The 12,666-nt window shown below is 50.3% G+C and overlaps 2 protein-coding genes across 2 annotated transcripts; one reads left to right on the top strand and one right to left on the bottom strand.

The window, feature by feature from the left end:
* The first annotated feature begins 3,207 nt into the window (after positions 1 to 3,207).
* Positions 3,208 to 6,514, top strand: LOC135163952 (uncharacterized). Its single transcript, XM_064123857.1, has 2 exons — positions 3,208 to 3,255; positions 3,302 to 6,514. Exons 1-2 carry the CDS (start codon positions 3,208 to 3,210, stop codon positions 6,512 to 6,514), a joined length of 3,261 nt encoding a protein of 1,086 aa, XP_063979927.1.
* Positions 6,515 to 7,709: 1,195 nt separating this feature from the next.
* On the bottom strand, positions 7,710 to 8,369 carry LOC135163950 (DNA-dependent metalloprotease dvc-1-like). The gene has a single exon (XM_064123856.1). The coding sequence runs from the start codon at positions 8,367 to 8,369 to the stop codon at positions 7,710 to 7,712; it is 660 nt and encodes a 219-aa protein (XP_063979926.1).
* Between the last annotated feature and the right edge of the window lie 4,297 nt (positions 8,370 to 12,666).

Below are 12,666 nucleotides of genomic sequence, written 5' to 3'. Positions count from 1 at the left end.
GAAGACGGGGGGCAATCAGCCTCGTCGGCCAAATTCGGTTGACCTCGGGTCACCGACGAGACTGGCTGACCCATTCGTCACATCAGCCTCAGTCTTCGTCTTCTATTGCCAGTGGAACGATCCATACTACCAAATCTTTAGTGTTTTTTGTACGGTTAATTCCATCATTTATTATATTCACCCACCAGTCGGACCATTGAACCAACGGTGTTTCGTTTGTAGTTCACCGGTGATTACCATCGTTTATTTATTTTTTAATAAAAACCAAAACCCCAAAATATATTTATAATTATTCTCCCCATAAAAAATCCCGCCCCCAACCACGTCCATCCGATAAATATTCTAATTCCAAACATTGGTCCTTCGAGCCGGATCGGGGGCCGGAACGGGAGTGTTTGTTAAAAAAAACCGGTAAAAATCCATCGGAAAATTCGCCTCGTGCTAATTAAAACGTGCATTAGGGGTTTGCTTGACCATTCCCACGGACTCGGAACATTCGGGAATTTTCTAAGTGTTGTGCGGGTTTATTGTTTTCGGACAGTGCTTTATCCTCGGGTTTGTTTACATCTGTAAACCAACACCTCATACAACCCAACCCAAAAACATCGGTTGTATTGTAGTTGAGTGCCATCGTGAACACATTCGGCCCACGAGGTACACGCTACATCCATCCCCACTACGGACCCAACGGACAGCGGCGGCGCACAGTACTCCAACCGCAGCGCACAGTCGGTAACCCATCGGCCAATCCTAGTTACCATGGAGGATAACCAAGTAGAGGACATTGATTTCTGCGCCACGGAGGATAACCCAATAGCCGGAGGCTCCACTACGTCAACAGAAACGATAGTGGAGAAGCAACAGGAATCGGATTTAACGGTATTCATAAATCCACCCAAATCGGAACCTCACGGAACGGCCCACCAGTCATCATCAACAAAAAGTGTTGCCCTCATGAGGAGTGAGGCGCAAATCGGCCTGCAAATACGGAGGCAATTGATGCTTAATGGGATTTGTGAGAGACTAACCCAATTGTCGGAGGACGAGGCATCGGAGGCAGTCCTCGAAGCATACCAATCGCAAGCCAACGCTTCATGGAAGGAGTTTTCGGATTACCATGAGCTCCTTCTCAGAGAAGCCCCACCGGAGGTCTTCGAGCACCCCTACCACATGGAGGACGTCTACAGCCAGGTATCCTCTACCAATTTCAATATCGGCATCATCATCGGACAACTTCGGACCATTCTTGCCAGGCGGAGGCAGGGAACCCAATCCCAAGGTGCCACCGGATCCACAGAATTTAATTCGCTCACCCGAATTACAATTCCAACATTTGACGGAAAATACCACGACTGGAGAGCATTTGATGACTTGTTCACCAATCTGGTCATCAACCCACCAAGGATCAGCAATGCGGAGAAACTCACTCGGCTGAAGGCAGCTCTTCGGGGTGAAGCAGCCAGCCTCATTTCTAACATTGCCATTTCAAATGACAATTTTGCAACGGCTTGGGAGGCCCTGAGGAATCGCTATGAGAACAAACGGGTTCTCGTAGTCTCCCACCTCAACAGGATCCTGGCCTTGACTCCAGTCAAGGTCAAGACAGCCAAGGCCATCCAAACGGTCATCTATACAACCAAGGAAGCCATGCACGCTCTGAAAACCCTCGGAGCTCCAACGGAACATTGGGACATCATCATCAGTCATTTGATTAGGAGACTGCTAGATCCGGATACACGGAAAAAGTGGGAGCTTAAACTCGGCGATTCCAGAGAAATCCCAACTCTGGAGGAATTTCTTAACTTCCTCTCTTCCATCGCTCGAGGGTTGGAAAACCTCGAGGGCGAAACAAAGACTCCATCCAACAAGTCATCGGTCACTTCCACTTCCACCACCACGACTCGGTTTCATCAGGTGTCGGCGGATACTCTTCAATCACCCAGCAGTCATCCATCCAGCGGATCATCGGCCAAGGCAAGTGCCACCAGCACCAGGGAAAGCCATTGTCCCTGCGGTCCATCGGTCGGCCATACACTCATCAAGTGTCCCACCTTCGTCCAGATGAAGCCATTGGACAGGAGCTCGTACGTCATGAGTAGTCCACGGTGCTTCAACTGCTTTAGAAGCCACAGAGCGGAGAGTTGCCCAGAAACTCAACGGTGCAAGGTTTGCCAGGGCAAACACCACACAATGATCCATGAAGGATCACCCGGAGCTCCAAACGCAGCTCGTTCAGCCACCACCCAGTCAACGAGCTCAGTCCAACGTCGGTTAGAAAAGGCGGCCAGTCAACCACCAACGGCACCAAGGCCACCACCAGACACGGCTAGCACCAGCGGATCGGGTGAATAAAAATTTCATTGTTAATTTTTATATCCACCTTCTCACCTGGATCTTCTTGATAGACTCATCCAAACCATCACCAACGGCACGTAGTACCACGGCGGAATTGATTCGGTCGTCTATCGAGAACCTCACAGTTGTGAGACCATCAACGGCGGGTCACCACTCATCCAAGGCGGTCAAACCAGCGCACTCAATCCAATCTCCATCGGACTCCAAACCACAGCTGGTGCTCTTGGCAACGGCACGGGCCAGAGCATCTACTCCAGGCGGTTTCTCGCAACCAGCGAGAACTCTCATCGATCAGGGCTCAGAGTTATCATTTATCTCTGAAAGCCTGGTCAAATTACTCCAACTCCAACGGAAGGCGGCGGTCATCAATTTAATCGGCATCGGCTCCACGGACTCAGGTCGCACTAGAGGCTTGGTGTCTGTCACACTCCACTCCAACTTTGACAGTCAGTTTGTCAAAATACGGGCCCACATCCTCAGCAAACTCACAGCGAAATTACCCTCTATTTCCTGTGAGTCACCATCCATCGGAGAACTCCAACACCTCCAACTGGCGGATCCAAGTTTTGGAAAATCTGGTCCCATAGACGTCATCATCGGTGCAGATTTCTACGGCCAAATCATCGGAGACCAAGTGATTAAATCCACGGATAATCAACTCGTCGGCCAGAACACCACCTTCGGCTGGATCATTTCGGGACCAGTTTGTTGCACAGGCTGTTCGACCAAGGTCTCTCTAACTGCAGTACGAGAGACTCCGAACGAGCAACTGCTGGCACTTTTGGAGAAGTTCTGGACCCAGGAGGAATTGCCAGCTCAGAGCAATATCCTTCTCACCCAGGAGGAGCTCGAATGCGAGCAACACTTCCAATCCACCCACACTCGGGATCCAACGGGAAGGTATGTCGTCAGACTACCCTTCAAATCATCGGCCAATTCCCTTGAGGTATCAAAGCCCAAGGCTTTGCGGCAACTTCACCAGCTCAGCGGCAAACTCCAAAGAGACTCCATCTACGGGAAGCTGTACCGAGACTTCATCCAAGAATATGAAGCTCTTGGACACATGCAGCGAGTAGTGGACACCACGGAACCATCTCCAGCGTACTATCTGCCACATCACGGAGTGCTACTGCCAGATAGCACAACAACCAAGCTTCGGGTTGTATTCAACGGCTCCAGTCCCACCTCAACCGGCACGTCACTTAACGACATCCTCCACGCCGGCGGGAAACTCCAGGTAGACGCTCCAGACGTGCTTCTCTGGGTGAGAAGACACAGGTACGTCTTCGGCACGGACATTGTCAAAATGTTCCGGCAAATAAGGATCCACTCGGACGACTGGAACCTCCAGCGTATCCTTTGGCGTGATGAGAACCAACTCATTACGTTCCAACTCACCACGGTCACCTACGGCCAAACCTGTGCTCCATGGTTAGCTCTTCGAGTTCTCCAGCAGCTCACGGCGGACGACGGACATCGGTATCCAAAGGCGGTACCCTCACTCTCCAAAGGCAGATACGTAGACGATATCTACGGCGGAGCGGATTCACCAGGGGAGCTGAGAGAAATAATCATTCAGCTTATCGGGCTCTGCAAGGCGGGCGGCTTCCCCCTTCAGAAATGGGCCAGCAATTGTCCGGAGGTCCTCAGCCAACTTGGGCTGCTACCTCCATCATCCCCATCATCTTCATTGGAGCTTCAAGAAAGGGAGCAGGTCATCAAGGTGCTTGGCTTGTGCTGGAACTCACACCAAGACAACTTCCAATTTAAACCACAGACCTTCTCCACCAAACCAGTAACCAAGCGGCTCATCTTATCGGAAATCGCCCATATTTTTGATCCATTGGGCTTCATCTCTCCGGTAACCATCAAAGCCAAAATTATTATGCAGGAACTGTGGCTCATCAAGGTCGGTTGGGATGATCCACTTCCCATGTCCACCATCAGACGCTGGAATCAGTTCAGGGAAGAACTAAGCCACGTCAACCTCATCGCAGTTCCTCGGTGGCTCCAACTTGACTCCACGGTCTCGAACCTCCAAGTCCACGGCTTTGCGGATGCATCCAACCTCGCCATCGGAGCGGTAGTTTATCTTCGGACGGAAAAACCAGGTACGGCTCCAGTCATCTCTCTGGTATGCGCCAAAACATGTGTTGCCCCACTTAAGAGAGTGACTATCCCCAGACTCGAGCTGACAGCAGCAGGGCTGTTGACGGAGCTCACCTCCTACGCCATTAAACAGCTGGAGCTAACTCAACCAACCATCTTCCTCTGGACGGACTCCTCGGTGGCTCTAGCATGGATTAAGTCTCATCCATCTCGCTGGAAAGAATACGTGCAACACCGTGTTCTAAAAATCCAAGAGGCCATACCTAACGGAGAATGGCTTCACATCAGCGGAACGGACAATCCAGCAGACTGTGCCTCACGGGGGCTATCACCGGAACAACTCCATCACCATCCACTATGGTGGAATGGGCCACCATGGCTCATTTTACCTCCACATCATTGGCCAGTCTCATCGGTCGGATCCACGGCGGCGGCGGCGCTTGAGGAAAAGCCATCCTCAGCACATCCAGTTGTTATCGGCCCTCAGGAGGGCAATGAACTCCTAGAGCGGCACAACGATCTCAACAAAATTCTAAGAGTAACGGCACTCGTCAATCGGCTCGGACGGCGGCTACGGCGGATAGAAGTTCCAGCTCAACGGTTTGCCACTCCAGCAGAAGTCGAAGAAGCTAGACTTTTCTGGATAAAAAGGATACAGCACCACCACTTCCACGAGGAGATCCGGATCCTGGTAAGTGGCAGAAAATTACCAAATACATCTCCAATGTCTAGGCTAACTCCTTACCTAGACCACCAACAAATCTTACGGATCGGCGGCCGGCTCCACAATGCTCACCTGGACTTTGAGGAGATCCATCCAGCGGTACTCCCACGACATTCCAGATTCACGGATCTGGTCATCGGAGAAGCACACCGACGGTCGCATCACGGCGGAACCCAGCTCACCCTGGCCTTCACCAGGCAAAGGTATTGGATCATCGGCGGTAGAGCTCCTGTGAGAACACACATCCATCAATGTGTTGTCTGTGTTCGGAACAGAGGAGAGCTCGCTCAACAACTGATGGGTCAGTTGCCACCACCACGTATTCAACCATCCAGGCCATTCACCCACACTGGAGTCGACTTTGCCGGCCCACTAAATATACTTCGGTGGAAGGGATCGGGCCATCGGGCCCAGAACGGCTACATCTCGGTCTTCGTCTGCTTCTCCACCTCAGCCATCCATCTCGAAGCGGTCACGGAATACACCTCCCAGGCATTTATCGCGGCCTACAAACGGTTCTCGGGCAGACGAGGAATCCCAGCCTCAATCACCAGTGACAGAGGGCTGAATTTCATCGGCGCCAATCGAGTCCTGAATCAACTATTTGCTCAGGCCTCAGCCGAATCGGACCAGATTCGGGCTGCTCTAGCAGCAGACGGAACAATCTGGCATTTTCATCCAGCAGGCGCTCCACATTTCGGCGGAAAATGGGAAGCGGCTGTTAAATCCGTCAAACACCATCTCCAAAGGACAATTGGGACCTCAACTCTGTCTCTAGAAGAACTTACAACTCTTCTGGTGCAGATCGAGGCAGTTCTCAATTCTCGGCCCAGTGCACCTATATCGGACGATCCAGTGGACACTTCAGTGCTCACCCCAGGGCACTTCCTCATCGGTGGACCCATTACCACGGTTCCGGAGCCATCACTGCTCGAGGAAAATATTCCACGCCTCGACAGGTGGCAATTCATCACCAACAGGGTGCAAGACTTCTGGCGACGATGGTCGCAAGAATGCATCCACCGTTTCCATTCCAATCCCAAATGGAAATATCCAAGAGCCAACATCACCATCGGATCGGTCGTTCTCATCTCGGATGAGAGATTTCCACCGTGTAAGTGGCCACTTGCACGGGTCCAGGCGGTTCATCCTGGCAATGACGGACTCATCAGAGTTGTGGATTTAAAAACGGCCACATCAGAACTCCAGAGGCCTATCCACAAGCTCTGTCTCCTACCCATCGACAACGGACATCCACACCAAACTCCAGCGGACTCAATTCGTCATTCTGAAGATGACGAAGGCGGGCGGAATGTTCAGATTTAAATCTGAAGACGGGGGGCAATCAGCCTCGTCGGCCAAATTCGGTTGACCTCGGGTCACCGACGAGACTGGCTGACCCATTCGTCACATCAGCCTCAGTCTTCATCTTCTATTGCCAGTGGAACGATCCATACTACCAAATCTTTAGTGTTTTTTGTACGGTTAATTCCATCATTTATTATATCCACCCACCAGTGTGACAATTGAACCAACGGTGTTTCGTTTGTAGTTCACCGGTAATTACCATCGTTTATTTATTTTTTAATAAAAACCAAAACCCCAAAATATATTTATAATTATTCTCCCCATAAAAAATCCCGCCCCCAACCACGTCCATCGGATAAATATTCTAATTCCAAACATAATGTATTTAGAGAAAATTTAAGTCTTGGACTTTGATAATTGTATTTGTTTGGAAAATCTATTGAGCAGTTCGGATTTTTGATTGAGGGCTCAGGGAACGCTGTGCCCTGAATGGGTGAGCCCGGAACTTGGGAAAATTGAGGGATACGTAGCCATACGTAACATGATGATGGGAAGAGCAGTTGCTTTCGTCTGAAATCGACGAAAGCAACTGGAAAGAAAATATAATGTAAGAAATAACATAATTTTTTTTTTTTTTTTTTTTTTTCTATAGTTCTAGTGATAAGGCTAATTTAGATGCAAGTTTCTCTTCTAACCTAATTATGTGATCAATGCAAAGTAATTATTGAAGTATGAGTTATATAGTGTTCTTACTGAATATTGGGTTTATACTAATCGACATTTTTTTTTTTTTTTTTTTTTTTATATTAAATGTTCGTGTGATTGGGTTGTTAATGAATTACAACTATTTGGTTAATATGTATATTTCTTAGGAATGATGCGTCGCTTAATATATATAACAATGTGTATTTGTTTGCGGTGATATTTTCCCTAAAATCTATAAGTTTGATTAATATATCCATATATATATTTCTTATCAGTAATAGGTCAAGTGATATCGTTAAGTGTACGGTTAATATGTATATTTCTAACTTATCATTTGTCGATTGGTATTACTAACAATTTGATTAATTGATATATTAATTAGAAATGATAGATTACGTAATATTTATAACTGCATGATTAAAATGTTTAGTTTTCTTTTATGAGTAGCATATCTATGTAATTTTTACGAATTGTATGCATACTATATCTAAGTGTAAACTCTGCGAGGTTAGTCCTCATTGTCCACTTCGTCTGTACTACTTCTAGTTGTTAGTTTAAATTCACCTCCACATTCATTTCTGTGCGCAAAAAACCATATGTCACCCGTGTTAGGCTGCCTTCTCAATCTCCTGTACACGGTGAGTCTGCATTTTTTACAAACATACACATATTTTTGGAGGTTCGGTAAGTTGGGGGTTGGGTGTTCGGCATCCACCTGACATATTGCCTCCCTATTTATTCGAGCTGCTTCGTTCATGAATTCTAAATCATGTCCCCCATTTTTCGCATTTGAGACTCCTATTTCCCACAAATAAGCGTGGATCATTTGGTGAAGGAGAGTTTCGATCCACAGTTTGCGATTTTCAAGTAAGACCACTTTTGCTAGGACAATTTCCAATTTTGCCAAATCGGTACGACCTAGGTCTGCTTTGATTTTTGTACTGACTCGGAGTGTGAAGTGTTTAACTTTGGAATAGAAAAAGCGTATGTTGAATTGTCTGAATATTTCTCTAATATTTTTTTCGAAGCATCGATCTTGTTCGAATAGATCGTCAATAACCGATGCTCGTTGTGGATCGAAATCTGGGGGGACGTTAATAGGAACTGTAATTCCTAGGTTCAAACTCCTTGGAACGGGGATCTCCTCGATAGGAGGGGGAAGATTCATTTGTGGGATTACTTTTAAGCGTGAAAAGGATTGGTAGTGAAAAACTCACGAAACACTTTCTCACTAGATATATTTAATATGTTAACTACAAAGTGTCTATGATCTACTGCTCTCGTTTGACCGATCCTCAACTCTAGAGGATCTCTCAATCAAACTATGACCTCGTTCTCTCGAGGTCTGTCTTAACTCTTTAGCTCTATTCTAACTACTCTATAAACTCTATACTCTGCTCTAGGTTCTACTCTAACAACGCTCTCTACCAACTACTTACTACACACTAACTACTCCTCTTCAGCAATTACCCTTAGCACCCCCCATTTCTCCAACTGGGCTTCTTCCCCCACCACCGTTATGGGGCCCTGTTTGCCATTTTCCGTCTATGGGAAATTCCCCAAACGTGGCGGAGTGGGCCAGCTGCTAATGGCCTGGGCGCCATTAGTGAGAGTGCGCGGGTTCTACCTTAATAAAATAATAAAACTACGTCTAAAAATCTCCGATACTACACATTTTTCTCTGACTTCGTCTTTCCATTGTGTCTACCGATGTTTTCAGGTAGATCCTGTGCGCGTAGGCGATTTTAGCGTACTTAACTGTATTCGTATATCAGTAGTCATGGTTTATATCAGTGGTGACGGTAGACCGGTGGCTATGGGGTATAGGTACTTATTTTATTAAATTTTTTTTTGTTTTTTTTTTTAACAATAATGGTAGTGGTAATCTTTTATGTTTGCTGTCTTTGACATTATCGTGATATGATACTTTTTATTAGGATCGTTACAATTCACTTAGTATTATTCTTATCAGTATTATGCGTGCTGTGGGTGGCATGCGCGGACAGTCGATCGAGAGAGTGGTTGACTACCGTGGTGCCCACCCTGGCACCTTGGGAAGGGGCCTCCCTTATCCTGGTGGATAAGGAAGCGCTCCAGAAGCTGATCAGGGTTACGGCCTTTCTCCCGGGAAAACCCGTGGGAGCGGCTATGGCTCTTGAGAGGCTGAGGATGCAGAACCGGGCCCTCACCACAGGCAAGTGGAGGGTGTGGGACTGCCGGAGCGGGGAGGAGGGGCTCAACATGGTGTTGGGAGTAGACCCCAAGTCCCTAGAGGCCCTGAAGGGTTTGGGGATGGCCCCATTCTACTGCCTCGGCCCGGCTCGTTTCTACGAGACCCAGCGGAGAGCGGCGGGGGGAAAGGCGCCCCAGACGCAGCCGGGCCCAGGAAAAGTGATCGCCGACCAAGGGGGGTCAGTGACCGCAGGGGAGGGGAGAGGGCAGGACGGAGCGCCAAAGGGTCCGGGTGGACAGGAGAGTGCCCCAGTAACTGCCAGGGAAGGCGCCTCCGAGGGAGGAGGAAAGGAGTGCGAGGAAGGCTCTCTCTTACAGAGGGACCCCCTTGCCCCTGCAAGGCCTCCGCTGAGCGGACGCACCAAGGGCCGAAGAGGAAGGCCGCCTCTGGTGAGAGGGGGCGCGGCGGGAACTGGGAGAGGGTCTCAAGGGACCCTCAACTGGGCCCTGCCGGGCTCATCCCACTCAGGACAGGTTAGGGCGCCACCAGGCGACCCTGCCTAACGGCCCACCAATGGCCAGGGGGACAAGGGGGGAAGGAGCAGAGGGCAATATGCAGGGAGACGGCTTAGGCTCTCTGCTAGTCCACTGCTCCCAGATTAACTTGCAGCACTGCAAGGCTGCGACTGCCCTGCTGAGTCGCAGCCTAGCAGTAGAGCATACAGACATATGCCTTATGCAAGAGCCCTGGCAACACGGAGGCTCGGTAAAAGGCCTATCTGGAGGCGAGGTGGAGCTATTCTATGCTCGGGGCGACCTGGGCCCCAGGGCCTGCATTGCTGTCAAAAGAGCGTGCGGAGCCAGGGGAATGGCCAACTTCTGCCACAGAGACTTGGTGGCGGTTGTCGTGAGACTTCGGGGGGAGGCCGGTGCGGAGGATATAGTTTTCTGCTCGGCTTACTTCCCACATGACTCGCCGACACCACCACCTACCAAAGAGCTGCGTGATCTGGTGAATCACTGCAGAGCTAGAAAGCTGCCACTCATCATAGGTTGCGACACAAACGCGCAGAACGTGGTGTGGGGCAGCGAAAGATGTAATGACAGGGGCACTGCTCTCCTGGAATTTATGGCAGACGTGGACCTAGAGATCCTAAACAGGGGCTCGAGGCCCACGTTTGTCACTTCTCGCTGTCAATGTATCATTGACGTAACCATGTGCACCCGCCGGCTGGCGAGGCGATGCAGGGACTGGAGGGTGGACCGGGAGGACACACTCTCTGACCATCGACGCATCAGATTTAGCATAGAGGGCTGTGCCCAACCGCAGCAGGACCGCCTGCGCAGAAACCCAAGGGCCACCGACTGGGACTCCTTCGAGAGGAACCTGGAGGAAAGGCTCGGGGTTGGACGCGTTAGGCCCTGCAGGGAGGACCGGTTAGAGGACGAGGTGGAGAGAATCCACGTTGCCCTAACTGAGTCCTTCGAGACGGCATGCCCGGCTAGACGATGCAGGATGGGAAATAAAGTGCCTTGGTGGAACCGTGAGTTGGACAGGCTGAGAAGCCAGTCCAGGAGGCTCGGAAACCGAGCGCACAAATCGAAGAGGGCCGAAGACTGGACTCTGTACAGAAATGTGCAGAGAGAGTACAAGAGGCTCATAAAACGATCAAAGGAGCTCACCTGGAGGACATACTGTGAGGAACTGGAGGCGCTTTCAGGCATCTCCAGGCTTCGCAGAGTCTTCTCGCGGGGCCCTTCACAACGGCTGGGTGGAATCACGCTGGCAAGCGGAGAGACCATCACAGAACCGCGAGAGGTCCTTGAGCATCTGGTTCGCGCGCACTTTCCGGACTCTATTATAGAGCTTCCAGGAGAGTGCCCGGAAGTGGACTGGAAGCGAAAAGGACGCGGCGATCCCGACTGGGACCTAGCCGCACGAATAGTAACGCTGGACAGGCTGCAATGGGCGGTGGACTCCTTCGAAATGTACAAGAGTCCAGGTCTGGATGGGATACATCCGGCCCTCTTGCGAAGAGGGGGGCCATTGCTCCTGCGCAGACTGATACCGGCATTCAGGGCCTGCCTAGCATTGGGCTACGTGCCAGGCAGGTGGCGGGAAGTCAGGGTTGTCTTTATCCCCAAACCGGGTAAATGCAGCTACGACAACGCGAAAGCCTACAGACCGATCAGCCTGAGCTCCTTCTTATTGAAGACGCTGGAAAGGCTGGTCGATAGGCACATTAAGGAGGGGGCACTGAGGATTAATCAGATATGCCCCTCACAACATGCTTACCAAGCTGGCAGATCGACTGAGACTGCGCTGCACCACTTGGTGGGCACAATAGAAAATGCGAAGGAAAGGGGGGAGGACACCCTTGGCGTCTTCATAGACATCGAAGGGGCCTTCGACAATACCGCCTTTGATACGATGGAGAAAGCTACGGCAACGTTTGGGATCGAGAAAACGGTCATCAAATGGATAGCCGCCATGCTCCGAACAAGAGTTGTGCACTCCACCCTTGGGGACAGTGAGGTAAGGGCTGCGGCAGGGAGGGGCTGCCCGCAGGGGGGGGTTATCTCTCCTCTGCTATGGCTCCTCGTTGTTGACGGCCTCCTCACTGGACTCGAGGAACTGGGGGTAAGGACAGTCGCATACGCAAATGATGTGGCACTGCTGGTAACTAGCAGGAACACGAGCACGCTACACAGCAAAATGCAAAAGGCGCTGGACTATGTTCAGCACTGGTGCACATCGAAGGGCCTAAGGGTAAACCCAGGCAAAACGGAGATGGTGCACTTCACATGTAGAAGGAGGGGTGCTGTTAAAGCTCCCTCCATTTATAACACAATGCTGGAATTCTCGAGTGAGGTCAAATATCTAGGTATTTGGCTCGACAAGAAGCTCAGCTGGAAAAAGCATATCGCCATGCAGACTAGCAAGGTCACTATGACATACTGGGCATGCAGGCGAATGTTTGGAAGCACATGGGGTCTAAGGCCGAGGATGGTCAAATGGATCTACACGGCCATTATGACCCCACAGCTAACATACGCAGCCGCAGTGTGGTGGACAGCCTTGAACAAGGCCTGCCACAGGAAAGCGGTGGACAAAATAGGCAGGCTTGCGATGCTGGGCATAACAGGGGCCCTCAGAACGACCCCCAGCTCAGCGTTGGAGGCCCTGCTCTTTATGCAACCTCCACACCTAATTATAAGGGAAGAGGCGACAAGAGCGGCCGCAAGATTGCGGCTACAGGGAACATGGAAAGGAGCTAGGAATGGGCATGCTA

Source organism: Diachasmimorpha longicaudata, chromosome 6 (assembly GCF_034640455.1).
Source record: "Diachasmimorpha longicaudata isolate KC_UGA_2023 chromosome 6, iyDiaLong2, whole genome shotgun sequence".
Lineage (NCBI taxonomy): Eukaryota > Metazoa > Arthropoda > Insecta > Hymenoptera > Braconidae > Diachasmimorpha > Diachasmimorpha longicaudata.
Note: the sequence above shows the minus strand (reverse complement) of the source record. Positions and strands in the feature narration are given on the sequence as shown.